The following is a 10691-nucleotide window of genomic DNA, read 5'->3' on the forward strand; positions in this document are numbered from 1 at the left end:
CTTTGAAACTGGTTTGGAGTTTGGGAGCTCAGACCTTTGAGTCGCATGAGGTTTCGACATTTGGAACTGGACAATAGGTACTTTGAGCACAGCAGGTTCTATGTTTGCAATAGGAGCAGATGGCAGCTCTTCCAGTGCATTTGAAGATGAGCACGCACCTGTGGGTTGCACACATAACTGCCCAGCAAATAACCACAGACACAAGGGTGATGCGTCACGTAGATTGTTAAGCACCGCATAAGGACCGCAGGCACGCGGTGGCGCACTGCTCGAAGGAATCATGTTAACGTCACGCTTCCAAGCCTGTATGGCAAAAGCTTCTGGAAGGCGAAGATAACAATGGAGGTACATTTTTATTGGTTATTATAACTATGATCAATTATTATTATAGTGAGAGAAAGTAAGTAGCACGCAGCACGTCTAGAGGACGCTGTCTGGGTGAAATTTCCCGGCCTACGCTACAACGCAATCACCTGCCTAATGGCCCAACCCGCTGCCCTCCTCACACTAAGGCGACGGCCTAGGCGGTGTATGTAACTGGCTCGGCTGCAGTGCAGACCCGAGGGTTGTCTCTCGAAGATAGTTACAAGGCTTGGTAAGCCGGAGGCTGGCAGCTGGTAGGGGACATCACTGGCCGTCTCCTTGCCAGCAGGCTGTAGTGCAACACCATTGTTAAGGGCTTGCATGTCCAGCATCCGGGATACACCACTCCCCAAAATTACCACGTAGCAGTGGGTGGAGTTGGTGGCCACCTCAGACCCCTCTACATAGCGCATGTTGGTAGAGAGGGCAGCACGAGCCGCCCAGATTCAAACTATCCTGGACTGACGACAGCTCTCACCGTACAATCGCCCGATCGCCCGAACATCGCGCTCGCTGTTTGAATAAAGTTTACTCAGTCAATCGCAATCCTTAACCTTCTGCGAGAAACCGACAATTTCACCACATATTGCAATGACAAATAAATGTACTCGTGTTAACGGGCCCCGGACTGCTCGAGAAACGTCATGCGTCCAGCTTGTGGCCCCGCATCAATGACGAGACTGCAGTAACCTTTAACAACTTAATCAATGTTACTCTCGAGCTTGAAATTTGTAGAAAAAGAGCGGAACACGCGTTACTAAACGTGCGAACCCGAAATTATTTGATCGAACTGATCTTCTGGAGATTTGTGATTACTTAGTGGCGCTACTCAAACCCTGGACATGGTGAGGGGCCCCACCGAGGTCTCTGACACATCAACAGCAACGCAATAAAATGCCGTGATGCCACACTCCCTTGCTTGTACACTCCCACATGACATCATTCTGGCTCATCGGCGAAAAATAGTAAGACCCAACCCTTTCTGCAGCAGTTCTAGATGGTCATCTTCTTCTTCCCCATGCAAAAATATGCACGTGAAGCGGATTCCTGTCGTGGCTGTCGAGAACAAAAGGAGAAGTGTGATGAACTTTGAATGCCGACTTGACTAGTTGTGGCTTTACGTGGTAGACTGCTATGGCTATACACCGAAGTATATTAGTGAAAGACTATGTGTGATTGTGGGTACTTGTACACCGTTAGGCGGCTATCCATTTCTTCACCTGGCGTAGCAAGCTGAACGCAATGGATAAGATCGCTTCTTTATTAAACAACTTTTCTGCATCCCTTTCTCATCCTCTTATTTGCTTTCCTGATCACTTGATTCGCTCATTGTCCCATGTCAGTCAATAAACGCGTCGATGATATTCGCAGGAGGAGAGAAACTTTTTTGGTTGCTTCAGTAGAAGAAAAGTAAGCGCTGCTGGGAATAGTACCTACTACCCTGAGCGCTCAAGCAGAATGTCTTATAACCAGCCCACTCACGGACAGAAAAAATCAGTCTCCTAGTCTTCCTCGTAAATGCAAGTACACGCATATATACTTTTTAGAGGGCTGGATTTTCTGTGTAGCGATTAAGGTTTGTATTTTGAAGCTCACTTCTTTCGATTTCTGGACTCTCTTAGCTGGTTTAGCATCTGATTTTAATGTTTCGCAGTATACGATAGCTATTCTGAGTTGCTGGAATGGTTGTACAGCTGCATACTAAATAAAGAACCATACTTACTGCAAACGGGCTTAAGTGAAACTGCAAACGGGCTTAAGTGAAGAGCTGTTATTACGAATCCGCGCAGCAGTGCAGTTCATAAAGTGAGAGCTCTCCATGCTACTTTACAGAGGTTTCTCAAGGCGAGCAAACAGTCTCACGGAGGTTAAAAATGACACCCGCTGGATTATATCTGTGTGCGCGATGCTGTCGTTTGCAAGAGATGATGGGGGTGGGAGCCCTATCACGTGGTATTTTTCATATCCGTTTGGCCAAGTAAGGGGACAATTAGTACTAGGCTGAAAATACGGCAGTTAGATGTCCCTTCTGAATACCTACAAGTCTCATTGACAGTTTAATGATTGCGGCAGTACATCTCGAGTTACATAATTATTTACGATTACCCAATTAAGTATTTACTCACAAAGTTACTGGCTATTACTTTACTGTACTGGAAATACAATGAATAAGGTTTTTTTGTGCAACTACATTTCTCTTTTCTAAATCCTGGTGCATGATCGTTGGGACACCGAGTATAAATAAAAGCATTCGTAAACATAAACAGGCTTAAGGTACGTTAGACGAAGCTGAAACTTAGTAGTCCTTTTGCATTGCGCATTTACAATTAATCTTCGCTTGCTTTAACTTCTCGTTTACAAAAGGGCCATCAAACGTTTTCTTCGCTTTATATTTAAAAATAAAATGTGGCCAAGCCACGCTGAGGAGCTCGCTTCTCGCTGCCGTGGCGTGCGTCTCGAGTCATGGGATATTTTTTGTCTTCTTGGAGGACAACCTCTTGACTGATCCCAGGACCAGAATTGCATCCGGGTTCTTGTTCATGACCAAGAAGAGGAAGGGGCGGTCAACGGTGAACTTCTGCGGTCCAGTAGCCTTCGACTGGCTGGTCTGCGCTTCGGTGGACGTCGACCCTAGCGGCAGTGGGCCTCCCTTTGCTTTGGCCTGAAACACCAACACATGCGTGAGCCTCGACACGAACAGCGCCTTGTCGTGACTGCTCGCCCCCAGGTTGCCCCGGTTCTTGAAGACATCCTGGCAACCCAGCAGCGAGACGGTGGGCACGAGTTCGGTGTGCTTCTTCAGCCGCAGCACCGGCATGGTGACCTCGACCACCTTCTCGCTCAGGTTGGCCACGCAGCGCAGCAGGGTGGCCGGCGTCAGGCTGTGCTCGAAGGTGGCCAGCCGCTCCATGCGGGGAAGGAACACCACCATGCTCTTGCTGGGGTCCTGGTACGGTATCTCCAGCACAGTTGCGTCCAGCCCTGCGCAGTCGCCGATTCGAAACAGTCCCACGCGTCGCATCACCCGCACTTGCTTGACCTTGGTCGACGTCTCGCGGAAGGTTCCGTAGCCCGTCTCGAAGCGGTACCGCCAGCGGCCCTTGATAAACAGGACTGCGATGGAGACAAGCAGCGTCTGTTCCCGGTTTCCTATAGGCGGGAGCCCAAACACGGCGTATTCGCGGAAGGCGAACGCGGTCAGGGCACGGATCCAGAGGTCCATCCTGACGACCGAGCTTCCCATGTCCTCCTGCACGAGGAGCATGTTTGCATTGCTCTCACCGTGACATTTTTAACAAAAAGAGTAGAAGTAGATCCATTATTTATGAACCGTCTGTGGCCAGAGGTAGGCGGATTCACTCATGTGTCCTTTCACTCAGACTGCTTTTGGCTCCTGCTCACGCGTGAATTTTAGATTGAGTGAGCGTGAGACTAGTGTGGCCTCATGAGTTTGAGCCCGAGTGAGCCCGTGTGAGTATGAGCCCTATTGGATTAGAGTACGTGTGAGCCCGACAGAGTTTCAGCCCTAGTGGTCCCGAGTGAGTTTAAGCCTGAATGAGCCCGCGTGAGTTGAAGACGAAGTGGTCGTGAGTGAGTTTTGACCCAAGTGACCTCGAGTGAGTTTGAGCCCGACTGAGTTTGAGTACGCCTGAGGCCGAGTGAGTTTGAGCCCAAGTGATCCCAATTGAATTGGATAACGCCTGAGCCAGGGTGAGTTTGAGTCCAAGTGATCCCGAGTGAGTTGGAGCCCGACTGAGCCTGAGTACAAGTGAGACTACGTGAGACTGCTTGAGACTGTATGCCGCCATGTCCGTATGAGACTGGGAGAGCTGAGCCGACATTTGTGTAGGTATGGGACTCAGTGAATTTTCTCCGGCGGGAATATAGTCCACAGTGGTGAACATTTCATATCAAAGCCGAAATAAATGCATGAGTTCACATGAGTCCACCAGGTTACTACATGCCCTTGTGACTGTGAGGGAAGGCATGCCTTCCTTAGCACCGTGTACAACTGCGTAAGTGTAATTAAATTAGTAACGCTCCGCGGCTCATGAAGGCAATTATACCGTTTTTAACTTGTAGATTGCGTAGGGGGTGAAATATTTTTTCAAGGCGTTTAAGTTTTCTAACATACACCATTAATTTGTGGTGCAGCCACAAAGATTAGGCATGCGCGTTCGTTTGTCGTTAGTTACTTGCGATGCGTAACTTGCGTGATTGTTTTGCGAGTGTTTGCGCCACATAGGAGGAAGCTATTGAAGCTGGCTGGCCGTTTTCATGAGCCGCGTAGGGCTCGGCACCTGGGTTACATGCGGATGCGGCACCATTCACGCTACGCATTATCTCACGAGGCGGTGCCTGATCTTAAAAAGCATCTTGTAGAATTTTTCTCGCTACTACTTTTAAGCCACTGGGCTTGTGACTATCGACCGGTGAAATCATAAAAGGGTGCTTATCGTGGCTTTTTATCCTGATGGAGCCTCTGCAATGGCGGGATAGGGCGGTAGTTTGCCTGCTTTTGTTAACGGTTAATGATATCTTAGGGGTCAAAAAAGAATAGGTGGCCGCCGGGAGCAGGAGGTGTCACCGCACCACCGCATTCTCCGTTTCAAATAAGGTGTCAAAGACAAGGTACCAGCGACGTCCGCTTTGCCCGAATCATGACTGCGTCATTGTGGGTATTACATTGCATAAAAAATTCAAATTGATGCTGCTAGGGAGTGTGGGGCATCAAATGAAAGGGGGCGATGAGGGGAACGACATGGGAGTAATAAGACAATCCTTTCTGATTAGTCACCAGATGGTCATATGAGTCATAGATAAGAATAAAATTCAATACGTTTCAACTAAGGTGTGCGCCGCATGAAATTAAAGGTCTCGATGAGGGGAATCGTGTGGAACAAATGCAAAATGCTCCTTGATCATCATCATGATGACACAGTCATGGTGGTCATATATTGGATTTAAATTGACGATGATTCCGCTAGGGCGTGGAGGCATCAAATTAAAGGTATCGATAGAGGAATTAGGTGGGGAAATATAAAAATTCTTCCTGGTTATAGTCGCGAGAGAGTCATGGTGAGCCAAAGATAACGTTAAAGTTCAATATGTTGCCGCCAGGGCGTATAAGGCATCAAATTTACGATCTTGATGAGGGGAATCTTGTGGGACACATTTATGGCGTAGTCATGGTGAGAGAGGCAGAGTAAATGTGTGTATTGCGAAAGGCAATGGGAAGGGGTCGTCAGTCCTCAGTCCAAGACCCCTTTTGCTTTTCCAGTATCAACAGCCCTCGACCCCAGTAGGCGCTGAACATTGAAGTCGGAGGTGTTCATAGCTCTCTCCCAAAGTTCGTAAGAAATAAAGTAGGGATTTCAGTGATAGATTTGCTTGAAATTAAAAATAATGCCGCTAGGGCATGTAGGGTATTATATTTAACGACTCGAGTAGAGGAATTACGTTGCACAAGAAATAATACTTCCTGGTTGTAATTATGAGGTAGTGATGATGAGCCATGGATTCGTTTAAAATAAAGGTTGCGGCGCTAGGGCGCGTGGACCCAACTGGATTTACGTGATCATGCCTTTCTTACCAAAGGGAGAAATTGAGCAGACGAGTTTGCGCCTGAACGTTTCGTGAAATCACGTCAATATTCAGAACTCCGAATCCATAGGAATTCTGAGTCCATCTGAGTTCGTCTGAATTCTGAATCTGTTTTCAGCTTTGAGCCCGAGTGAGTTCTGAGTCTGTTTTGAGTTTTGAGTCCGAGTGAGTTCTGCGCTAATTATGAGTTGGGAGCCAGAGTGAGCTCTAATATCATTGGGAGTTTTCAGCCCGAGTGAGTTCTGAGTTAACTTAGACTTCTCAGCACAAGTGAGTTGAGTTCATTTTGAGTTCTTAGCCCAAGTCAGTTCTGAGCCCGAATCGAGTTCTCAACCTTAATGATTTCTGAGTGCGAGTGGCTTCTGAGCTTTGCGCTCGCTGTGAGTTTGAGGGAGCGTCGATAAGTTGCCCATTAATGACTCTGAGTTTGAGTGAAAGGTGATTCGAAAAATAAATTTGTGATTTTGAGCAAACCAGTCCAATGTTGTCGGGGTATGTTTGTGGCAGAACTTAAGAAAGAGAGTTGGATCAACTAAGGGTTTGATCGTCAGTTTGTTAAGTGGAAGGGAATCCATTTTGTTGAGAAACGCCACTTGATTCTTCGTAACTGGAGTTGCTGTGCCTGCTTAGAATAGGAGATGGGTGGTCGGAGTTTAAGAACTAACCCTGTGTTGTAGATTCTAAATTCGAGATCGGTGCTATTTGCATATGAATATTACCAAAGTGATGAGAAGAACATCGCAGATGTCATTGCGGTGCACGCAAATGATTGCGTATGCCGTGGTTAGTGACGATCGCCCCTTACGCTAAGGTAGAAGTGTCACTCCTTCCCTCTACAAGGAATAGGGTGCAATGCAGCATGTGTGTCTGCGGTACTCGGATGTCATACGTATTTTGAGGTACTTTGTGCAACTTTGTGGTGCCCATCTTTGTGGGCAAATCTCTGTTTTAGGGGCCAGATAAAAATTCTTGTATTCCTATTTACAACGAATATTTCTATGCCTTTCTGATCGCATTGACGTCTACGAAGCACACTCCAGTAAAGCCAACTTTACACAATGAGGTTCACAAAGGGTACATAGGTCATACACCCCATAAAAAATGGGATGCCCTTGCACACCTAACGAATATCTTGAAATCCGCAAAATATAGGTTCGCAGTGAGCACGGTTAGTGATGATGATGATGAAATAGGTTCTGCAAGCAGGACTCAACTTTGGCTGAGTCGAAGTAGGCCTTCACTTTCTTGATTAGAAAGAAACGGGATAATTTTCTTGTCCTCATGCGAAAACTTTACAATGGTTTGGCGTGCAGACATGGGCGCCGGCAGGGGAGTAAAAAAGGGGCACTTGCCCCCTCAAGCCACACCAGCACTTGCCCAATCCTTCCAATTCCCCCCTCTTCCCCGCTATTCAATGTGTTTGCCCCCTCAACACAAAGTCCTGGCGACGCCCTTCCATGCAGACGTACATGAAACGTTTCAGATATACATACTTCGTGCAGAGTTTCTATGCCAAAAAAAGTTTTCGGTCCACAAAGGGTGAAAGAGGATATCTACGTTCATTCCCACCCTCGACAGTTGGTGCCCGTATGAAAACTACATACCCTCGTGGAATAAAAAAATCGGGCCATCTCCACTAACGTGAAACCTGGGGGGGAGGGAAGCATGCAGTGTATAAGTGTATTCGAAGATTGCAAGTCTCTCTCTTTCTACTATGCGCGCGCTGATATGCGCGACAACCCAATTACGAAGACGGAGGAGAAGTGAAATTCGAAATACTATAGGTCGTACCCCAAGCTGCATGCAGCACTGTGGAGGCTACATTGATGTCAATAGTGCGCCCACTGTGGGCGCCTAACTCGCCGTGAAGGGGGCCCTAAAAGGACATCTTCCTCTCCCCTCTCGGCAAGTCGAACCGCAAGGCCCCGGCGTCTTTTGTCGCTTCCTTCGCGGTGAGTTAGGCGCCCTGAGGGAGCGGGCTGTTGTCCAAACTGTAGCCTCCACAGTGCTGCACACAGATGGTGGAATGAGCTATAGAGAAGTGTGATTTTTAAAGTTAAAGCGAGTACGGAGTGAAATAGAAGCAAGCACGCAGCATGCGCGAACGAGAAACGAGTGTCCCCGTGTATTCTTTTAGCGCGCGTTTTTGCCCAGGGATAGGAAACATTATAGCGCGAGGAATTGCAAAATGAGCCTCCCGGTGCTTTAGTACCATGACCACCTGAGAATACGGCGACGTACGACGACGCCGACATGAGACAATGTCATCCCGAGCCCCTAAGTTACTTCGTCCATAAAACAGTTCGGTCTTAATATGGAAGGGAGGTCCCACGTTGAGCGCTTCCTGTTTAAAAACGATTTCTAATGCCAAGAAACACTAGGCAGACGTTATGCCCAGGTTATGTCCAGCCGTTTATGTCCAGCCGTCCAGCCGTTATGTCCAGGTTATGTCCAGACGTTATGTCCAGACGTTATGTCCAGCCGTTTGGCCCCTGGATATGAAACCACACTGGAGGAGTATCCTGCATAGCTTCCTAGAAGAAACCAAGATGTAGGTGTTTCCGCTTATACTTTCGAACATCCTTCTCACTCCGATGAAGTTCACTATGACAATGATCCACGCCAGCAACATGGTGTCATCTCAAATCTATGTGAGTGCGGCCAAGACAAGAGCTATCGGAATTCTCAGCACTGGTTATTGATAGTAAACTTTGTTTTTGTTCCCCCACCCTTTGTTTTCATGAATAGGATTCCTCATGACTTTGTGCTGGAACTGGGTACGACGTTGATGAAGTGATGATGAAGGCGGAAGCGTTTAAATTGTATGCTTATTCCTGCTTTTTCTCGAGGGCGTAGACGCCTTACAATCGGCTGTATTGAGTGCAGGTTCGTACGGCATTTTAAGTGGAGAGCACTTTAGGCGCTCGCCTTGTCGTCCTAGCTCGCTCTCCGGAACCAAGCATATCGCCACGGCCTTATGGTGTAGCCTGTCATGGTCCCATCGCCGCGGCGTAACCCAGAGGCTCCGAAAGCCAAGCGGCTATGCCAGGATATACGTAGCGTCAGCTGAAGTTCAGCTGGTTATTTTTAGCTTTCCTGGTTGTCTAGGATTAGCTGATTATCATGCTTACTGCTGCTTATTATCCAATCCAAATCTAATACAAATCTAATCCAAATACAATACAAACAATACAAATCCAATCCAATCCAATCACAAACCAATTCAACCAAGCCAATCCAATCCAATCCAATTCAATGCAATCCAGATCTCCCGCTGGCGCAATTTCAGGAAGGGGCGCGCGAGCACTGCGAAGGCGGGAAATTTGAATTGCATGAGGAGGTAGCAGTAAGCGGACAACGGCGGTACAGCCCATTATGGCGAATCACTGCTCTGCACTTCCGACAGGTTTCACATTGAGTGGAATGGCTTTAATCTTTTCATATGTGCAGGCATCGCTACGGCTCTGAATTTGCGGGACCCACCTCAAAGAAGTCCGGCTCCATTCTGCACCAGGGTGAGAGGGCGGTGACGTACTCCTCTAACAGGTCAACGCTTCGGTCCCTGATGAGCGCCAGGTCGTGCGTGGCGCTGAAGCCCGTGCGGTTGTGGTTGGGCCACGAGGCGAATAGGCGGCTGTGGCAAAGTGCGTAGTAGGCGACCACCTTGTCGACATCCACGCCGCCCACGTGCAGCAGGTGTGCCAGGTGCTTTGCCGCGCGGCCGGTGGCGCCACGGTACAGCGCGATCAGTGCGCCGGTCACCAGGAAGGGAGAAAAGAGCACGTTCTTGGAGCCCCCCACCTCGCGCAGCTTCTTGTGCAGGTCCAGGGCAAAGGCCACGAAGGAGTCAGTGATGTCCGGTGCGAGGGCCAGCAGCTCATCGATGGCCAGGGTACTGCGGCTGCTTCTGGTAGGACACAGATTAATGATCGGTCCACTAAGCGATCACTGAATCGGTAGCTCAATGACCGGTCGACTAATCGATCAGTGTGTTAGTACATTCATTTTAAAATAATCATGCATCCCCCCGTCTAACGACGACGATGGTTGAATGCGAAGCTTTCTCGTGGCGTATTCTTTCGTTGTCGTCTGACTTTATACTGAGTTTCGACCATGTCGAAACTGAAGAATCGGATAGACGCCGCCTTCGGAATGTGAGGGATACGGTTTCGATTCCGGCCACTGAAACATTTTTTTTCCATTTCACCCACCATCATTCATCCCCGTTGAGACAAAGTTGGCTTTCCTGCAGGGCGTTCTTGCGTTACAGACGCCGTCAGTGAGAACACGAAAGATTCGTGTTAAAAACGTGACTGCAAAAAAATCGGTCATTGGAAAAAAAAAAAAAAAACAGCAGGCGACCCCCCAGTGATACCACTTAGATGAAAAGCGTGTATACGGTGTAGACGTGTACCTCCAATTCCTTTATTCGTTCCCCGCGAGCGTTGCCAGGTGACTGCCGAAACGGCGACTTATCCCGAGCGGAAAACAAGGTAGCGAGCGGTGTCAGCCGAGGCGCGCGAGAAGGTGCAAAGCGTGGCGACAGAGCTCCTCTCACTAAGAGATAGACGGCGCGGTGCAGCAGCTGCGATAACGTGGGTCACGCGAAACAGAGTGTTGGCGTCAAAAGTAACACAGCCGCTACCACTGGCCGGCCCGCAAAACTAAACAGTTTTATGTACTACTTCCGACTGCGCCCTGGTTAATCCTCTTAGGTTGTTTTC

The 10691-nt window shown here is 48.4% G+C and overlaps 1 protein-coding gene across 1 annotated transcript; it reads right to left on the minus strand.

Annotated features, from left to right (window-relative positions):
* Window positions 1-2824: 2824 nt before the first annotated feature.
* LOC144175413 (iris-like) lies at window positions 2825-9868 on the minus strand. Its single transcript, XM_077704492.1, has 2 exons — window positions 9451-9868; window positions 2825-3613 (listed from the first exon to the last, which is right to left on the minus strand). Exons 1-2 carry the CDS (start codon window positions 9469-9471, stop codon window positions 2825-2827), a joined length of 810 nt encoding a protein of 269 aa, XP_077560618.1. The 5' UTR covers window positions 9472-9868.
* Window positions 9869-10691: the final 823 nt, after the last annotated feature.

Source organism: Haemaphysalis longicornis, unplaced genomic scaffold, assembly GCF_048455015.1.
Source record: "Haemaphysalis longicornis isolate Haplotype H1 unplaced genomic scaffold, Haemaphysalis longicornis Haplotype H1 scaffold_3, whole genome shotgun sequence".
In the NCBI taxonomy this organism is placed as follows: Eukaryota; Metazoa; Arthropoda; class Arachnida; order Ixodida; family Ixodidae; genus Haemaphysalis; species Haemaphysalis longicornis.